Genomic DNA, 21,613 nt, shown 5'->3' with positions numbered 1-21,613 from the left:
CTTGTGCCCTATTTCAAACAAAATAAAATACATGTACTAGACTTACTGCATATCTGATGAATATCTAAAAACCAAACAAACAAACATACCTCAAGCCTTAACTTTGAGAATATTTACCAAAGTACTTACAATCATCCCTTTCAAATGTACATTTTGTTACTACTTTGCCACCTTCAAGAATTATTTGCACACTGAATAAAACAAACATTTGTTTCTAATTAGTGATATTTTTATGCTTATATAAGAACATAACTGTATTCCAGTGAAATGAAGCAGAAGTTTAAGTCAAATCACAAAAGTCACATTGTTACTAGATATAAGTAAAATTTTAGGACACAAACTTCAGAAAAATATATACACATTTTCCCATTCATTTTCTAAGTTAAGTACAGGCAGTCCTCGACTTACAACGTTTTGTAGCACTTACAACGTTTATAAATTGACACCCTGTTTCAACTTTTTGATATCAGTTTTGACTTTACATTTGATTCAACGCCAAGCCATGCCATCTCCCTGGAGAACATCTGTCCAAACTTCTTTGGACACTTTAAGAAAGCAGACAAGACTCCACAAAAACCTGCAGTCAAGACTCCTGAGAAGACTCCTTCAAAAAGTCCACCCGAGAGCCCTTCAAAACATCCAGCAAAGTCTCCTCAAAGAAGTCCTTCAAAATCGATATGATTGCTATTTACAATATGAATACATTAATGTAGCTATATTACTCATCTATAATTGATTGAGTACAAAATTATGGGTTATTTTTGGTGAAAATAGGGTATCGGGCCTTGGGTCAGGAATCAATCCCCCATTTATAACATTGTTTCCTATGGGAAAAAACGGTTCCAAGTTACAGCATTTTGACTTGAGAAGTGGTTTTCAGGAACCAATTGTGTCATAAGTCTGAGGATTGCCTGTACATAATAGCATATTACATTGCTTGTTCATTAAGACAGTGGTAAAAACTCACTCTGAAGTGTTTCAAGTTCAGCTCTAGCCAGGGCATCTTCTTTTGCCTTCATTTTTGTTTCTTTATATTCTACATACAATTGTCTGGCATCCTTTAAGAAAATGTTACAAAGATATTAGCATCCTTTAAATAAAAGCAGTTTGTTGCAATGGCACTGTTTTAAGCTCTCATATGCTTATTTTTTTTTTTAAAAGCAACTGAAATATTCATTCATTCCTTTCTTCCTTCCACCTGAGATGCATCAATTTCCAAGCTATGTGAATAATTTGCCTAAAATGTAGAAAATACATCTTGAAAAAACCCATCTTTAATAATGCTGATAGTAATTTTCTACACATACAAACACTAAAAAATAAAGAAACCATGTTGAAAGTATTTCACAACATAACAGAAAGAAGTCAATAAACCTTATTAGCCACTTAACAGCCTGCATCAACCTTTGCTCATCCAAGCAAACTAGAAGTCCAAGTCATAGGAAACTCTTTGTCATGTGAAAGCTAATTTGAAAATAAAACGTTTTTACTTAAAGGAAGCCTTCTTTGTTTTAGTACAAGGTAATAACCTTCTTTGAAGTCATTCATGAGAACTGCAAGATGTGAGGCCCAATGGAGACCTTAAAAAAAACCTAGCTTTTTAGGATCCTGAAAATTGTATAATTGTGAAACAATGCAAGTGTTTAAACAAATATCACACTGCAAAAGTGTTCTGATCATTATTAAACTAGATCCACTGTGAAAAAAGAAGCAGGTTTAAACAGACTTACACTGATATTCAAAGTACTTGTCACATATTTCACTTTTACAATAAGGCTGCTGTCAGAAATAGCCTCAAGAATAATAAATTTCAAATACATTTAAACTAATTAGTTGTAAAGTAGCTTTCTGTTCAAATTTTTAGGCTGAAATAAGGAGAATTTTCCCGCAATTATGTCCAATTAATAGAATTAAGTTGCAGTTCATAAATCTGCATTCAACCAGTAAACATTGACTCCAAAATACAAATACTGAAATAATAATAAATGCAATTGCATTATTATTATCTCTTTAAAACATACAAAACACTCATATCACATGAAAGTTAGTAACATCAAATAAATTTCATTGTGCTTGGATTGTAACCTATAATAATCATTATGTAATGATTATTACACATTTGTAGTTTAGTAAATTAAATGTTTATTTATTCTTATTAGAAAACAAATTAATTTTTCTAAGTTTATTTTCATTGCAACTCAAACTTGAGCATTTTTCCATAGCTATAAAATAAGTATATTATTAAAATAATCTCTTTATTAAAAAGAGGGTTAAAAGGTCACTTATTTTTCTAAACAAACACCACCACTGTTGGTAGCAATATAAAAAAAATGCAGGTTGCCACACAGATGTCACATGTAAACTATTAGCCAGTCTCTTTCTCTCTCTCTTCCCCCACCGCCACACTATCCATGCTCAACTTTATCTGCTGAAGTTATCAGGCTTCTCCAAATGGAGCTTATACGTAATGTTCTGCTTTGAAGTCATCTGGCAATGATCTAATTTAGAGCTGCTAAAACTCCAGGTAACCGTATTTACTCAAATATAAGATGACGCCCCAATAATTAGACTCTATTTACAGAAAATTCATAATTTTATAATTTTCCAGGTATATAATCCAATTATTGGAGGCATGCCTTGAATTTGTTCCTCTCCCACTAGTACAGCAGAGAAAGTAAGCATGGGGAGGCAGGTAGACTTCTTGCCCTCTCCCTCTCCCCAACTTATTCCCACTGCAGCCCCTCCCCTCCCCCCTTACTGGCAGATCCTGCTCTCCCTGAGCACATGGAAGTGAGAAGCAAATTTGAAAATGCTGACCTTGAAATTAAACAAGCCTGTAGTAATCTGCATATACTAACCCACAGATTTAGTACATCTAGAATTGATTTTAAAAAATCTTTTTTGAAACTGCTGCACATTTTAACACAGGTACCCCATAAACACACTTTTAAGTAGCGCTTTAGTACGTACCTTATATGTAATACAAACTGTGCCTGATATTAGTCCAAAGTAAAAAAGCTTATGATTTACCATACAGTTAATTGGGCAGGGCCCCAGCAGAGTCTGCAGCATTTCAAGACATGGTGACCCTATAGCTCAGCACTGCTGTATTTGTGTACCCTCATAAAGGAGCCACGTGCTAAGTAGCACCCCCTACTGATGACTGGAACTGCATGTTCTTGTCACAAGTCCTGTGATGCTCCAAAAATGTATATGCAGATAAGGCATATGGCAAGCTGATCTGGCTCTACTTCATGGAGGGTGCGGCCACACTAATCGTATGCAACACACTGAGAGGGGCTGACAGAGGGATTCTGGATGAATTGCTTGGGGCCCAATTTAGTAATATTTGCCAGAGATTTATGGCAGATAAAGAAATAGGAATAACTGAAAGTGGGAAAGAAAGGCACAGCTCAGCTCATTATAAAATCAAAATGCATTCAGTGTAGTGGCTCACTATGACTTGGGGAAAAAAGAGTCAGCATTGAAGGGGACGGCACTCAACAGACACTATCATATATAAGATGGGATGCACTAGCCTATCCTTGTGGTAGGTTCCCATCAACGTGCTCAATGTTGGTTGCATTTAAATCAACTTCATAGTTGATGTCCACTCCTAAGCACATGCTGCTTTTGGCAGCAATTTAATGAAAGCCAATGCATTTAATGAGGTGCCCTTGTATGTAAATGCAAGATGAGGGGCTTTCCCCTCCCCCCGCACCATGCTGATCAGGGGAGAACAGACCTCATCTTGTGTTCAAGTAAATATGATACTTCTGTGAAGAACTGGGCTGCAAAGAGAAGACGTGTGTGAGAGGCAGAAGAGCTACCAAGATTTAATTTTCCCTGCTGTAGCGGTATGAAAGGGACAAATTCCAAGGCAAACCTCTAATAAGTAAATTCTATAGTGCCAGATTCCATCCCCTAGTGCCAGAGTTGGGGGGAAATCAGAGACAAGAAGCAGTTCTGATTGTGTAACCTCTACCAGCTATATGCCAGTAAAGCTATTCCCTGTGCAATAGATACTTTCTGCTGGTTATTTTAGAAGTTTCATTTCATTTTCTCCTGTCTAGATATAATGGGCCAGAGAATGTGGCTGGAAATATGCAGTTTATACACCTGCCTAAATGTGTCAGTTCAAGGCCTATGAGCAAGTGTGTGCAGGTGATACAGGATGGCCATTATTCACAGGAGGTATCAAGAACAACTTTAAAGTTTTCTTGAAAGGAAGCACCCTTCATAAAACGCTTATTTGAAAAATTAGGATCTGTATTTATTTTTATGTTTTCTTAGTTAAACCTTAAGTCTGGAGTCCCTACATGTATATAAGATGTCCTTGTATTAACAAGGGCTTTGCGCCACTCACCAGAATAATCAACAAAAAGTAACTTAGTATTTCCTCTGCGAATAATTTTGAAGATATTCAGAATACATGGAATATGTGTCTAACATAGCTGATAGCCCATGGATGTTTTTGATTCAGGCTATAGTTTTATGTGGATACAATCGTACCTTTAAATTTAACCCATTTGCCACTGAAAGCCAATATTTGATGCTGAATTCTGGTGCAAAAAATTCATTTTTGCTTGTGGGACCTCCAGACAGCAGGCATTAGGGGGGTAACTGTCAATCTTTCTAGCATGTCAATCATGAAACAATTGGAACTGTGGCTCAAATGAAAATGAGAGGAGCAGGAAAACAAAGAAAACTAACTAGTCATAAGCAGATAAAGCAACAGTAATACTAAATTTGATGCATCTAAATAAAGAAGAGCTTATGCCCATGTTCAAGATACAGCACAGGCATTGGGATGTTTGAAACTATTTTTGTGTGAGCAGAGGATTAGTTTTATTAGAGTATTCTGGTATCACAGCTTGTAAAACGCATGCATATATATAAGCAGACAAGGTTCTTTGGGTGAATCCGATATCTTTTATTAGACCAACTTAAATAGTTGGAAAACAATTATTAAGCAAGCTTTCAGGTTCAAAAACCCTTTGTCAGGCTAAGGAAGTTTCAGCAGTTGGTGTGTGCTCTTCCTGGATGGAATGAAAAGATTCACCCAAAGAACCTTGTCTGCCCATGTCCTTACACCAACACAGCAACAACCTACACCCCCTGCATATCTAGATAAAACTAGAAACTATAAAAATAACTCATTTTAAAAGATTTACAGGCAGCATTTTGTCCTCAACATATGAATATTTGACTCTACAAGTTACAAGAAAGCTAAAAAGATGCATCCGAGGGCAGATCTTTATAACAAACTTTATGAATTATATATAAAATTGGCCCAACATGTTACCATGAAATAGAAAACAAAACAGGAAAGAGCCAGTTGACAGAAGTTAGTATTTACAAGGAGACTTACTGAGGGAAGCTTGCAGGGGAGTGCAAAAACAATTTACACCAATGCAGTAATTTTCTCTATTATTTATATCCATAATTGATTGAATATGAAGCTCACTAACAAATTTTTGCTATTGCTTAATCCTTCAGTGAATTTACTGCTATATTAGTTACACTTGAACTGATATTTCTATTGTAAACATTTCCTTATGTTCATGCCCCTAGCTCCCTAAACTTTTGAAGTCCATTTTTTTTTAGGCCAAATGTATTAGGGATTATTCTAAATTTGAAGATTTAAGATGTAATAAATCCATGTTTTGCCCCCTCCACAATCTGGTTAAGCCAAGCAGATTTTTCAGATGCATCCTTTTTCAGTCCAAAAAGTCAAAATGCAATCTTCAAAAATATCAAACTCCAGCATATAATCAGTCCTCAGTAAGAATTTGGATCTGTCTGGAAAACACACAGAGGCTGTGTCCAGACAAGCGCAGATGTTTGGTTCCCCGGGTACAACTAGCAGCAGCACACCTAGTTGTCCCTGGGGAACACTTGTGCCACGTGCCCTCTGGCATGAGACAAGTTCCCTCAGGTGGGGTAGGGGAGGCTGAAGCCAGCAACTGTGCTGGCCTCAGCAGCCTTACCTAGAGTTCAGGGGGCTCGGGTTGCTGCAGCCATGGCACTCCTGCAGCTGGGAGCCTGGCCAGCAACTGGAGTGCGGCTCTGGCCAGCCAGGCTCTGGTTTTGGGTGGTGCACACTGCCTTCACATTCACCACCCTGGTTTTTTTTACATGGGTTTTTTGACCCTGGACCTCCCGAGGTCAAAAAAATTGTCCACACTACAAAGTAGCAGCATGGAAAATGCCTGAACGTGGGGTGTGTGGTGCCAGATTGCACATCCAGATGGGCATGCACTTTCAGGGGTGTGCATTTGCCACAGCACATATTTGTGCTGCTGCTTTGTGTCCCAGGGCATACTCCATCACACACCAAATTGTCCCAGGTGAGGTGGGGGAGGCTGAGGCGAGCACTTGTGCTGGCCCCAGCAGCCTTACCTGGAGCCCTGGGGGCCTCCTAGGGCAGCAGTAGCACTGATCTGGCTGCAGGAAGCCTGGCCAGCAGCCAGAGCATGGCTCTGGATGCCAGGCTCCATTTCTGGTGGCACACATGCACCAGCCTGCTATTTTTTTTTTCCACTGAGATCTCCCAGTGTTAAATTTTGATACCACACTACAAATTAGAAGCATTACAAGGATACCAACAAGGAAATACATTAATTTTCCTTAACTATCAAAGGAGGAATATATAGGCTCCCAAGTATGGAGAGTGTGCACATTCATTCTTGGGTAAATATAGGTAAGTTTCTAGAAATAGATAATACATACATACCTGTTTTTATTCAATTAATCAATTTCTTTAAAAGGTAAACCAAACCTCTCAATTTCACATTTTAAAAATTTAAGAAACTTCAAAGCAAAACTATACTAATACAATGCTATGGTCAATACTTTAAATCACAGAGGAGAGGGGGAACATTCAAAATGAAGCTTTTCACAATTCTACCATTTTGTATATGGTATTGTCAACTGTTACAGATTGCCTAATCAAAAGGTACTTTATAAAGTACTATGGTGCTAGAGAAAGCAAAAGTTCTTGATACTAAACTACAAGTAATTTAATCTCCATTTCTAAAAATTTCTTTTAAATTAATGGAAAACTGGCACTGTGTTTATTCAGAGTGAAATTATTCTGATGTTGGGACTGAATTCCTAGTTCTGTATATTAATTAGTGACTCTAGTCTCATCCTGCTGTCTTGGTTCTCTTCACCTAATTCTCACACCACATATCCCTTGTCATTTCTCCTGCCTACCTGTTAGCAAAGAATAGCACAATCACCATGGGTAGCTGGAGACAGACCTAAGAGAGCAGGCGAGGGTCCCAAACCACTTGGGCTGTTGTGACCAAAGAAAGAAGAGAACTACTTTTACAATTCAAAGCAGAACCTATAAGAGGTGAAAGACTGTAAAACCCGAGAAGAAACAAAGACAGTGAATGTATAAAAGTCATGAGGGACACGCTATACATGAGGTACAAGGTACATGAAAAGCATGCTACGGTCATCTCCCAAGGAAGAAAAGGAGGTACAGATTCTCCTGTGAAAACCTAAACAGAGATGACACCTGTGGGATCTCCACTACAGTGCCCAAGATGGCCTGTGGATTCCCCCAGAAGGACTTTCTAAATACCTGGCTGTAAAGATTCCTTTTGGTTTATTATATTGCATTTTAAGTTAGATTAAGTTGTGCGTGCTGCCACTATCTTACTGGGCTGTCTTTCCTTAAGCAAAGTTTTTTCTGTTCTTTGTCATGTCCTGGAAGTTGCTGGGTTCAATAAATGCTCTCTCAAGAGAATGGACTATTGCTGTTCAAACATTTATGAATTCAGTGCCACTACCTAAAGTCTAATACTAGGTCTTGTAACATACTCCTCTCTATTCCTCTCATAAGGGAAAACAATGCAGGGGTTTAAAGAAATAATACCAGTCCCACAGGACCAGGTGTGTCCCCAGTGCATCTTCCATGACAGAATAAGACCTGCCGGGGGAGTGGGGGGGTGGAAATCAGTATAATCGTGCATTGAAATTAAGTACAACTCATATGAAAAATCCAATCTAGCAGCATGCTCCCAACACACACAAATAGGTGACAAAATGGCTAATATGAAATTTAATCATTGTCCTGTGCTTTCTGTGTGTCAACAATGTTATTAATCAAATATACACACTGTAAGAGAAAAAGTAATGTTCATGTAAAATCCTATTACTTATTTCCATTTTTTGAAATCTTAAAGGATTTGTTTTCGTTTTGTTGCAATAATCTTGCAGTTTGTGTGAAAGCAGTATCAATCATGGAAACAAATCTCAAGTACATATTAATGATGCTTTATTTGTGCAGGAATACTGATAAAGAGACAAGATGTGTTTACTGTAAAAAAAAAAAAAAAAAGACAACCCCGGATTTGCCTTTTGTAATAAAAATGCCTATCACCACATGACAAAAAACACTGTCTCATTGCCTTAAATATTCTAATGACATCAGTGTGTTGTCATGGTAATGAATGAGATATCAAAAATTTGGCATAATGATTTAACTGAATGACCAAAATGGGAAAGAAGGCTAAGTAAGAAAACACTTACTTATCAATGTCTTTAAACAAATATTATATAACAATAATAAAAAAATTAGTATAATATTCTGAGCAACAGAAGATATATGCTGCTTAGAGCTTTTCTTCTCACCTATAACTTATGCGCCGCCACCCTCTCAAGTGAAATATTGCCACTACTGAACACTTCATTCACTCCCTAGTTTACTGCCTATTCATTTCTGAGCTATTTCCCTACTGCCTGACTTTTACCTCCCTACTTCCGGTTCTCCTATGACGAAAGAAGTGGTTCAGGGTAGTGTAAATGAGCATTCCTCCCACAGTCAGCAACACCCTGTCCCCTGGAGATTAGAAACTCTTCACCCTGCTTACTCCAGTGCATCAACAGTGATAAATTTTAAATCCAGAAAAATTAGGCATTTTCTAGCAGTCATCCATATGGAATTTTAAGAGTCTTCCCCAGGTTAAATCCTTTGACTGGAAACCCCCCTTTTAACCATATTATTTAGACACAATAGATTACAGATGTAATAGTAAACATGTTTCACAATAAAATAAAGTGAAACATGAAAACAAAACACAAAAAGAAAAGTTTTATCAAGTCAGAAAACAAACAAAGTATTTGAAAATAGCCTTGCCAAAGAAGAAGCACATCTGATAAGCCCTCTTGAGATTAATGAGACACTGCTGATCCATTTCAGGCCAGAATTGAACCATCTTTAAACAGCTGGTGAAGAGTGATGAGAAATTTTTCCTGGATTTTTCTTTTAATTCAACACTGTGCTGCCAAGAAATTAAACACCTCTAGGTCAGTGGTTTGAATCTAGTCCAGGCTAGTAAATCAGTAAAAGTAATTACCATCTGGTGGTCTACATGAAATAAATTAGTGGCCTTTTTATTTTAGCCTATTTCCTTGTAGACAAGGTCTGTATCACAAAAGTTCCCATCACAATTGGAAATCTTGTTGACAAATCTCAGTAGGTTACCCTCCATCCAAATACATATGGAGACTGAACTGCCTTCTCACCACTGAAGGACAACTAAAAGTCTTTCCAACAAACCATTAACAGGAGTATACTATGAAGATTGCATAATTATGCTTCAGATAATGGGGATTTTTCATTTTTTAAGAGTCTATTTCCACAGGAACCAGACAAAATGTTTCCTGCTCCATTACAGCAGGGACCACTCAAGATCAGAATTTAACTAACATTTCCTAGAGCTGTACTAGCATCAAAGTTACAAAATGAAGGCGCAAAATGAAGGCATATATATTCATTAAGCTCTACCACAAGTAACATGGCAGCTGGTACAAAAATACTTGTTCAAAAGCAAAATTAGTATATTATAGTTTTTTCAGTTTTTTTAAAAGCAACAATATAAACTGAACTAACATGAGCATTCAAGAAATTGTTCTATTTCTATAAGTTCTCTCTCTTCACTTGCACCTTGTCAACCTTTTTTTTTAATCCAATTTATTTCTGTTTGTTAGCTTTTGTGGCATGCATTTATAATTAAAATAAAATCCATAATTAACCCAATTTTAAAACAAAAAAATCTTACACATGCACTCATAAAAAGGACACCAGCAGCCTTTTTTCCAGGTCAGTGTGAAAGAATAAACAAAAATATATTTAATAGCTTGCCCCTCCCTCTGACTCCTACCAAAGATCTTTATTTCGTTTTTGTTCAACCCTGTCCCTGTAGTACAGATCATACAATATTTTATTCCAGTACCAATTCCATTGAACAATACAAATTAACACTGTTTCACAAACTCAGCAAAAAGCAATACTAAGATTTGATTTATACTACCATCTACTTTCTATTACATCACTACTTCAACAAGTCCATCGCTATATTTTTTTTAAACTTATTTTCTTTTTCTCCATTTTTCTTTCTCCCAAATTAGACAAATCAGATAAGCAAAATGATCTTGAACCACAATATTTATATAATGAAGTTTTGAAAGTTCTACATTTTTCTCACACATCCCCTCCCTCCTCCTTGTAATTCCATGACAAAATGCAGAGAACGTTAAAATGACATAGCCTTTCACAACAATATGCAAACAAAGCATTTTTCTCAAGTAAAAAGGTCCATCTTAATTACTTTAAGTGCCTCCTTCTTAGATTTGCTATTTTTGAAAGAGGAGAGGCATGAGGAAAGAAAGACACTGGCTCGGTTGGATAAATAAGAATTAGACATGGGCAAAAGCTAGGCAAATCTAAATAGTCTATATGGGGAGAACTGCATTAAGCGGTAATTAACATGCCCTATTTCATAAGTATGTACTCTTGGAGCCATTTGGTATAATTTTAAATTGCAAATTAGTTTTCTCATTTTCTTTTTAAAAAGAAACAGAAAAACTTTAGAGATTAAACATTTTGGTCTCAGCAAAATGAATGCATTTGTTCAAGAACATACTATTTAGCTATTTGGAACAGTACGGATAAAGGTGGGTCACAAGGAAGTCTAATCTTCTCCAAAAATGTATTAAAATTCTCCCCATCACCAACTACATGTACACAATACATTAAACTAAAAATGGAACTTTTAATTTAAACTAAAAATAGTGTTTATTATAGTGTGCCATTGCAAGAAAAAGAGTGCAACTTCATCAATAATAAAGTTAAATGATTGAAAAAGTCATTGAGACATGGCTCAACAGGTATCTAACATTTTTAGCAGTCCATTCTCAATACATCACCCTCACCACATATATTCTCTGTTCAGACTAATGCATAGAGAGGCTGTTTCTGGAGCAGAAGGGATATGGAAAATAGTACATGCTTACTGGGAAAAAAAAGTCAATTAAATAACAGAAAGCTATCCAAATATGAAGAGTAAAAGAAAACATATCTCTAACAATAATCCCAATTAAGGCCTTCATAATTTTTACAGAACTGTGTAATATTTTTCAAAATGTTAAGCTTTTTTTGGATAACAGTTGTATGCTATTGAAGAAACCCTTGAAAGCAATAAGATGTGCAACCATCATGCTGTTAGTCAATACAGAAAACTGTCAAAAATAGCAGCAGTAATTTGACATCACCTCTCCTCCACCTCATTCACCTCAATGGTTTATCAACTTCAAAGCTTAACCGAGACAAATGAAAAGATCTTTAACACGTCTGATTTCTATATAATGTTCTTCTTCTACTAACAAGTAAAAGTAGTAGTTTTGTTGTTTAAATTTGCCAGTTTTGCAAACTCAAGAGGGTAGAAATGGAATTTAGGTTTAATTTACACAGACAGGTCCAGGATCAGTATTTTAGTAATTCTGTTGGTGACAGGTAAGGCAAAACATAATCCACTTCGTTTCCGCTAATCCATAACAGTTCCACAAAACCAAGTAGGAGTATTAAATTTAAAAAATAAGCAGACGATCAAAAATAAGAGAGGGAAATCTGTTATACAAGGTCTCATTTTTTCCCCCATAATCACTCCTCTGGTCATAGATACTGCACAACATTCTTTTTTATAGTATTCGTTTAACTTAGTCTCCTGTTATACTCCTAGGAGGGCAGAGAAGACAAGACTGTGAGTGTATAAGTTTGCCAGATTTAAGTTCCTATACCAATACAAAGTTTTCATTATTTTTTTTAACTGTTAGGCACACATGGATAACAGTTGCCAGTTAAAAGGATAAAACTACAAAGACTCAAGTTTAAAAGCAAAGCACTGTATTTTCTCCATTTCCCATTAAACTTAGGCTAGAAATCAAATTTATTACACAGATACTGTACTTTTTATATACTTAAGTAAAAATTATGTTGTTGAAAAACAATTTAATGCAAGATAGTAGTTTCTGAACCGTAGTTCCTGAAATTCATGGAAAAGCATATTATTTTCACCCTCCCTTTCCTGTTATTTTTGCAAAATTCATCTTGTCATTTTATAAATCAGAGTACAAATTAATATGAAAACAAACAAAACTATATAGTATATTAATATACACTATTCCTTTTATAAATACACATTCATGCTTACAAGAACTTTTAATTTGTTGTTATTATGATAGTCTTAGTAGCTTTTTGTATCTGACGAAGGTGCTTGTTTAGACAGAAAATTCCTAGGTTGGCTAAAAGGTGTTTGACCACAGTGTAATAAAGTCAAAGCAAATGCATAAGAAAAATACTGAATGCAAGTTGTATTTTTACCTGGCATAGCTGAGGTAATGCTTTTACAGTAAGACAGAACCAAATTCCAAGCTTACATGGAAGCAAGTCCTGCCACCGTGGTTTGTCCAACACTCTACAGCAAAATAAAACCATTGTAAATATTAAAAATATTTCAGTAGCACTATACAATTTAATTGTTTATATAAGGCAGAAAAATCTCCTAAAGCCTTTAAACTAGACATTTAAAAATGTTGAAGTGATAGTCAATCCAGCCTGAAAGTGTGTAAACATTAATATAAAAATATTCATTATGAATACTGAATCATTAAATCAGATCAGAAATAGACAAGATCACCTAGCTTCTAATAATCTTCATATCTTTAATCTTGTTAAACATGGGCTTTTCTTCACTTTCACATAATAAATGCCTAAGCCTTATGATCCTTCAGCTAAAAAAGCCTAACCATCACCAAAGTGTTCACATGTGCTGACAACCAGATATGAAGACTGTAGCATAAACAAACCAATACATAAAAATTAATGTCATTTGCAGTTCACTGAAGCATTACTCACTGATGTCATCAAAAAAAAAAAGACAGGCAGAATAGTCTCTGATCTCCATCCTGCATTGATCCAGTTCATGCCCCCACTGTGTGAACTATTTAAACCCTTTATTTCTTTCTATGAATCAATAGAAGAAATGGTGGTATCTTTTGGAGTATTCTGAATGTCACTATCTCCCTATTTTGTTTCTTAACTAAACAGCAGTGTCAATCCTTTACTAATGCTCGTTTCAAAGCTAATCAAACAATGCTAGATATTAAAAATAATCAAAATTTCAGCATGTACCAAAGCAATACATTAAAGCTTCAATGCACATGAATTTGTTAATTCACATTGTTAATCAATTTATAGAATTAAGTAAAGAAATCGTATAATACACACTTCTTTCAAAAATGTTAACAAAAAATAGATGCATCCTTTTGTGTCTATATTACCCTTTATACATTCTCTATTGTACAACTACTACATAAGTATCACATTTCTTGTATACAAACCCATAACAACAAATCTCTGAATCCATAGTTACCATAGTTAGTACAAACAGACTCATTAAGCTAGGAAATTTAAAAGATTGTCTTTAGGTCTGACCATACTGTACATCAGAGGTTAGTCTGACAGGATGTGCATGTGAAAAATTTTAACCGTTTCTTCAGCAACTGCAGTAGGGCTTTAACAAGTGTCGGTTAAATATAAAAAAAAGATACCAGTGTGTGTTCCCACCTTTCATTTTTGTCAGCAGCACCAGGTTTTACTTCATCTATACTCCTGCCTCCTGTCTTTTTCTTCTTCTCTCTCTTTTTTTTGCAAAGCAGTTCATCCTTAATGTAGAGAGAACTATGGTTACAGGTTATCATTAACATGTACTCTACAAACGTTACTGGGACTCTTCTGTGAAGGATAAACATTAGAGTAGCATTTATGTAAATGTATCTAGGGTCCTACATGATTAAGTAAAATCATCTATCTTAACAATAAGTGTTGCCATGGCATCCAGTCCTTAAACACACATGAAGTCCAGCTCTGTCAGTCATGTGCATCTCCATAGCAATCAAAGTTTTCTAAGAAGAAAAGCATTCAACTTGCCTCCTTTCTTATTCATCAACTTTAATAATGTAGCTTAGAAAATAAAAAGAGTAAATAGATGCTAATGTGTGAATACTGTTCAAATTAGTTTGATTTTTTAGCATATAAATAAAAATCTATTGCTTTCTAGTAGACTGGAAAAGAATAAAGATATACTTCAGCTTTGATTGCTTATCAAATGGACCCTAGAACATTCATCATCATGTTTAAACGGCACATTATTTTTGCAAACTGACTACAGAAAACACAAGTACAGTCAAAGTAAGTATGACTACTGAGCAGCTTGATCTGAGACACTTTTTTAAAAACAAATTTGCCACGATCACAGTCATGACCACAGAAGGACATGTTTCTGCTTCAATAGATGGTTGAAAGGTTGTGTGCCATCTTTCTAATTCTGGTAACGAGCAAAAATCCTTCTCCCTCACTAATTGGTACCATCCACAGTTGACAACATTAAAAACATATTTAAAAAAAAAGTGATAAAAAAATACTCATCTCATTTTGACTTTGATTATGGAACACATAGAACACAATTATTCTCCTAGCTTTATAACGTCTTTGTTACTTTCACATTAAACATTTAAAATCCCATAAAAAGCAAATTCCAAATGTAAAAAAAGATCACAAGGAACGATTCCAGTAACATACAAACTTTTGCAGGAATTTCAGATAAACTAATGATTGTACTGCATTTGATTTATTACCAATACTTACCAGCTGTTTTTCCAGGTAGATTGACCAAACCACAGCATAATGACCCACTGTGAGTATAATGAACAGGAGTAATGCCAGCTCAGCATTGCTCATTTTTCTCACCCGCCTGTAGTAGAATACAGGCTGTCGCCAATCTGGTAGTCCATTGATCAGAATATCATCATACCTACAGTAGCAAATATAACAGACTTTCATGGAGTTTAAAATGAAATAAATCAAACCATTAATTTGAGAGAGAGAAATGATCAAAAAAATTCAACATTAAAAAAAGAGTCAGGAAAACTTTTATAAATATGCTTTACTTTGTCAATTGTAAAACCTGGGAATTGCAAGTCTAGAAAAAGACAGGATTCAGGGCAACATATTGTGAAAATGTATTCCATTTCCTGAAGAAAAGGTGGAAACTCTACTGTTCCTACAGCACCCTCACTTGATTCACTTATGAAATGGCACTTGCTCTAAAATGAACATATGTTCTACCTGCCTGTCAATCAAGTGATCAGGTCTCCATAATAGAGGTGAATAACTAAAGAAAATAAACAACAAGAGAAAGCAAGAAGCAAAGTCTCAATTATCATGAGGATTTCAATAACATAAAAACTATGAACAATGAATGGAATACCTGGTCTTTTTTTATACCACCACTGTCAGAGTAAAACTTCAGTGCAATAGTAATAAGCCTTCTATGACAGTTAATTAAACACTTGCTTGTATTGTTAGAAATCAAGGTTTATGGTGGGGTAGACAATTCTTTCTTAATACAGCTGTTTCAAAAGTTATGCTGTCAATCTACTACTAAAACTTAATACAATTCTATTTTAATATAGAAACCTAGCCCTTACAAAAGTGATATGGGTAAAAATCTGTTAGTTGCACTATTTTAATATAAGTGAACTTATATTAGTCTGTTAGTGAACTTAATGCTGCTTCTTTTTAAAATACTATTTACATAGCCAAAGAAAAACTAAATATAAACCATCTAAAAAACATTGTTTTTTTCTCTTAAAAGGCAAAAAGGTACAATATAAAGCCTGAAATACTGTACATACAAGATATACAACCTGTTCATCCTAAATTGAGCACAACTCATTACATATTCTAATCACACCATTTCTAGAATTAAATCTGCACTGAAAGGCCTAATTTGGTGCAACACATTGACCAAAATATTTTAATTAAAAATATTCTGAGTTAGTCGCAGGCCTAATTACAGGAATAGAAATAGGGCCTATATTGTCATGCAGGTCAGTAGAACTCAGTAGTAGGTTTTTCTCAAGTAAATTGACCGATCCAGGAATAATAGCGCAGCTGCTAAACTGCCAGTCTTGACATGTAAATCAATTTAAATGCAACAACTACAGTAGCTACTTTGATAGTTATTAAATTGATACCTTGGAGATGTACTAAGAGATTTAAAAAAAAAGGATTTATCACAGGCTACTTCATTTTTTTTAGTGGAAAAACAATAGCTTTAAGAGCAAAATATACTTTATTCAATAAATCTAGAAATCATTTTGATAAATGATTATTTGTTCATGGCAAGCAGAAATTATTAGGTATAGGAAAAAGGTTTAAAGACAAGATTTTGACATGTGCTTTATTTGGATCCAAAATAAAATATATATTGTGAAACTATGTCTCAGTGTCAATTTTCATAATACTCACATCCATATTGTAAATTCTGATTTGCTACTTGATTTTTTCTCCCTTTTCAATAAATCAATTTAAACCTAGAGGCAACAACTTATTTGTATAGGAAAACAATGCTCAGCAATTAGTTTAGGAAAAGACTAAACTACTCAAAGCAGAAAAACTAGTTATTTCAGGATCAATCCAAGAAACCACAATCTTGTTAATACTTGTTTAATCTAAAATCCACAATACATTCTTGATTTTCTAAACAGGTTTAGAAATATCAGAAAAAAAATGTTAGAATATTTTTGAAAAAAAACTCAAAAGGGCAGACTATGCAAATTCAACAAAAAAGTTGATAATAAAAAGGTATGCTTGCTTATACATGAATTGAAAGCTTCTAAAGACATATCGGGATAAGGCAAAAAGGATGATAGTTTTCACCTATACTGTTAATTTACTAAATATATTCTCTCTCTGATACAATGGGGTAAATTAATCACCAGACAGATTATTTGGTGAAAAAACTTAGGAGAAAAAATTCTGATAAAAGAATGCTGCCCAATATTTATCTTCCAATACCGTTATGCATTATGAGTATTAACAAAACAATCTTATCTTTAGAATATATAATCCTTTTCAGCATGTAACTGAATTTAAGATAGTAAAATCGCACGTATTAAACACTCTAAACAGAACTCTGTATTTACTAGGCTGTCTCTGCTGTACTGAACAACAGTCTCCAAGGATTAAGTCTTAGAATCAATGCTCTATTGATTTTACTATCCATGAACATTATGGCTCACACGACTGGCCATTTTAAGGGAAGATAGCTTTTATTATAACCCACTTTTTAGAATATATACTGTTAAAAGATAAATCACTGATTTCAATGGTAATTAAGCTCTGTATTTGAAAAATAAAGATAGCATAATGATTTTTAGGGTTACAAATGTACAATGATCCCAGAGCTACTCAAAGCCTTAGATAATTTTTAATCTTGTTTTCCACATTTAGGACACTGTTTAATTAGGAAGTATGCAGATTATTCATTAAAAGTACTTTTTTATTAAAAAACAATCTTTATTAGCTATGAAGGGGAGTCAATCAAAGTATATGCAACAAGAATTATATTCAAAATGGAATTAAAACATTATTCTTATCTTTTTATACTGTTCATCTTTACATCTCTGCTCTATCTTATCTCATCTAGCTGCACTTTTTGCCCTTTCCTCAGACTTAAGCAAGTATGCAAAATGCAGCTAGCAGAATCATGAGTATGCCCAGCAGTTCTGTGTAATCAGCCACTAACAGCGGGCGATAAATAATCCTACAAAATAAATTAATCACAGCACCAGAAAATAAACTTTATAAGTCAATCTTCTGTTAAACATTTTTATTTAAAATTTATAACCCTACTTCAAATTAAACACTTTAAGTCTTCTATCTATATAGAATGAAGTTTCTGAAGTTCTAGAGAGTTAATTAAAATGCAATAAAAATCAGTTTTTGTAGTCTATCAGTACTATAATATACGGTTACAAAGTATAACTTTTTTAAAAATCCAGTAAATCTCATATTTCACGCAATCCTTTAGAGACCTGATATATTTAATTAAAACAGTAAACAAATGTCAAGTAATCAGATTTTTGACTTTTTAAACTAAATATTAAAAATAACCATATAGGAATTTTTCCCGTAAGTTCTCAAAGACATGTAACACAATGACCCTTCAAAATATTCCACATTTTCCATACATATACTCATATTGATTTAGAAGGATGTCTATCTTGGTCATGTTCATAAATTAAAAAGGCTGGTTTAAATGGCACTAAAATTTTAAGTTTAAGACACTTTGCTTATATGCAAAGAACCTATCAGTGTTTAAAATAATGTACATTTCCTTTGCAGGATAAAAATCAAGGTAAGGAAACAGAAGCAAGTTTAAATTTGTGATTTTCCACAATATATCCTAGCAAGGGAAGGTATTCCAGTGCCTATGCATGACCCCAGTGCCTATGCATACCACACAAAACTCTTGCAGAGGAAACAACACACAAATAGGTTTTTGTGCTTTTACTGTGAATACAGCATGCATATAAAATAATTTGTTTAATGTACATTAAATGAACATTTGTTTTATTAAAATCAAAAAGAGGTAACAAGACTGAACATTTTAAACTAGTATATGCTGCTCGACACATGTACCTTACTGAATAAAAACAAACAGGTTTCTTTTATTGGTCTTGTTAAAAATACACTAAATTGTTGTACTATAAAGTAATGTTTGTACTGCAAGATGAAGGGAATACAATTATACAATATGTTTAGCACTATGCATTAAAACAATAAAGTTGTCTCATAAACCTACTAAAAGAAATTACTTCACTGAAATGTTCTGAGAAGTTGTCCCTGCTGTTTGCAGACACGGTTACAAGATACAAGCAGAGATGGGATAGTTTACTTAGGCTGCAAATGTATTAACTTATTTCATATGGGAACTATTTAACAATTACTTGTATAGAGCAGATAATCATTCCTTCTTTAATCATTACCAACTTTCTGAGGGCTGCCACAAGCTCCCAAACCCTCTCTGCACTTGGGCAGGATTACTGCTTGAATCCTTACCACCCTTCCTCATATATGATTGTTAAGGGGTTGGAACAGCAAGGCTGTCTCTGTTATACACATGCTAGATGTTTGGATGATTTCCCCAAGGCAACTTGCCCCATACAAGGGGTCTCTTTGCAAGCAATCTTGGGCACTTGTACAAGTGATGGGGGTTTTGTTTGTTTTAATTCTCCCTAAATTGAAATGGTGGGTTTTTAAAAACCCACCATTTCCACCATTTCAATTTAGGGACAACTAAACTTAACTAACACCCCATTACATGTACACAAGAGTTAGGGGGGGCCAATCCTTAAAGCCTACCTGCCTCTCCCACAGTGGGCGGGGGGGGGGGGCTGCCAGTGGGCCAAGTGGCCCGGAGCTGTGGGGGACCCCAATGCTTCCCTCTGCGGTGGCAGTGCCCCCCAGGTGGTACCTGCCCATTGGCACCTGGCCCAAGCGGTCCCAGGGAGTACCTCCACCAGAGGGAAGCACTGGGTCCCACACAGCTCAGGGGCTGTGCAACCCAGCACCAGCTTGTGCAGGCAGGCTCAACTGAAGAAAAAAAAGCAGCAAGAAGCCTAATCTCCTGGATGCTAGGGGCACCACAGCCGCAGAGAGAAGCACCAGACCCCATGCAGCTCAGGCAGGTTCTGGGAAAAAGCAAGGGGAAGAAAAAAAAAAAAAAAAAGGATCAGGCTCTGTGCCACTTTATTTTTTTCCTTCAGTCGAGCCTAACTGCACGAGCTGGTGTCAGGTCACACAGCCCCTGAGCTGCGCAAGGCCTGGTCCTTCCCTCTGCAGTGGCAGAGCCCCCCACTGTAAATAGCAACACCATTAAAGCAGTGCAAAAAGGCAGTTAAGCTGCTTTAAAGGCCAATTTTGTTGCGTGTACAAAGGCCCTTTGACACCTGCTAGACTGCAATATACTTGAACCCTGCTTCCTATCCTACCCCATTTGGACAATGAGCTGCTATGGAAAAGATGACGAACCAACCATGGCCTGAAAAATTTAGCAGGAAGGGGAAAATCCCAAAAACATACGAAACAAAAAAACATAGCTGTGCAAAGCCAAGTGAGAGAACACTTGATCACTGAATTAAGGCTCATTTAACCTCTGCCAAGTACAAGGGGTCAATGCCTTACCTGAAATATTTCAGGCAACCCATCAAGCTCAATTGATACTTCCCACTTTCCAGTTACCGCACACTTCCAAATTCCAAAAGAGAGAAGGATGGGGGAAACCCTAGAGACCACTAGCCCTTTCCCCTACAGATCCAGACAAAGACCCTCATCTTTAAGTTCCCAAGAGCTACATAAATCAATTCAGAAGAAAGTCAAATCCATTAGTTAAGACTGACTCTTAGAAAACAGTAGTTACCAACAAGTTAATTATGCTTTAAAGGGTATGAATATCACCTCTCTTTATATATGCAAATGTCAGTTCAGTTTTTCTACTGGGCACCCAAAGGAGCAACGGATTCCTGAACAGGGAAATACTGGGCAGCTGTATCTTTTTCTTTTCTTTTCTTTATAATGTAACTCACACCATTTCCAGAACACTTCACAGATTTAAAAAAAAAAAAAAAAAAAAAAAAAAAAAAAAAAAAAAAAAAAAAAAAAAAAAAAAAAAAAAAATCACTCTTTCATCTATGGAAGAGATATCATCCATGGATTCACATTCTGAGAGAAAATTATAAACAGACTATTTTTGATATGAGAAAAAAAACCTTACACTTGAAAGATTAAAGGAAACCCTTAAAGACAATAAAAGGAAATTACAACAATTTAACAATATCGGTTTCCAAAACAAGATAGAAAAAATCAGGACAATGCTTTCAAGAATACAAGCCCCAAGAACATAATAGTTGCAGGCTATTTCAACCCTAATTACATGTAAAGCAATATCCTGGTACAGAAAGCATGAGAAATTCTTAAGGAAGTCCAACTTACACACAGGAAGTTCTGGGTAAAAGCAAAGTGTCAGTTATTTTAACATGAAACAATGTTACCCATAAAAGCAAATAGAGAGAAGGTTTCAGGCTAATCCATACTTTTGCAACTTTTAAAAGCAGCTATAGACATCTTAATCTCCTAACCCTCCTTATTGGTTAAGAAATTAATTTCCTAATCTTTTCTTCATTTCCTAAGCTTCCTGAAGCCATACCAAAAATTTGCAGTGGAAAAAAGAACAGAAAACATTCAGAATTTCCTATATTCTTCTAAACACCATAACATGACAACACAGAAAATTATAAAAACGCAGATAATCTCTGCTTTAAGACTTGGACTCTAACAAGGACTCTAACTTCTTTGCCTCTTACTCAGTAAGGACCAGAACTGCCGCCTCCCTGCTGGGCCCCCTTCGGGCCC

General features: G+C 35.3%; 1 protein-coding gene across 1 annotated transcript in view; it reads right to left on the bottom strand.

The window, feature by feature from the left end:
* The window catches only part of DNAJC1 (DnaJ heat shock protein family (Hsp40) member C1), a 253,765-nt gene that overhangs the window by 109,678 nt on the left and 122,474 nt on the right, over positions 1–21,613 (bottom strand). The window contains exons 4-7 of the mRNA XM_019508309.1: positions 15,002–15,167; positions 13,922–14,019; positions 12,677–12,770; positions 968–1,058 (exon numbers count right to left, since the gene is read on the bottom strand). Coding sequence (XP_019363854.1) covers positions 968–1,058; positions 12,677–12,770; positions 13,922–14,019; positions 15,002–15,167 — 449 coding nt within the window. The remainder of the gene's footprint in view (positions 1–967; positions 1,059–12,676; positions 12,771–13,921; positions 14,020–15,001; positions 15,168–21,613) is intronic.

Source organism: Gavialis gangeticus, unplaced genomic scaffold, assembly GCF_001723915.1.
Source record: "Gavialis gangeticus isolate Ggan-Ray unplaced genomic scaffold, GavGan_comp1, whole genome shotgun sequence".
Taxonomy (NCBI): Eukaryota; Metazoa; Chordata; order Crocodylia; family Gavialidae; genus Gavialis; species Gavialis gangeticus.
The sequence above is the reverse complement of the archived record's forward strand: the minus strand, read 5'-3'. Positions and strand labels throughout refer to the sequence as shown.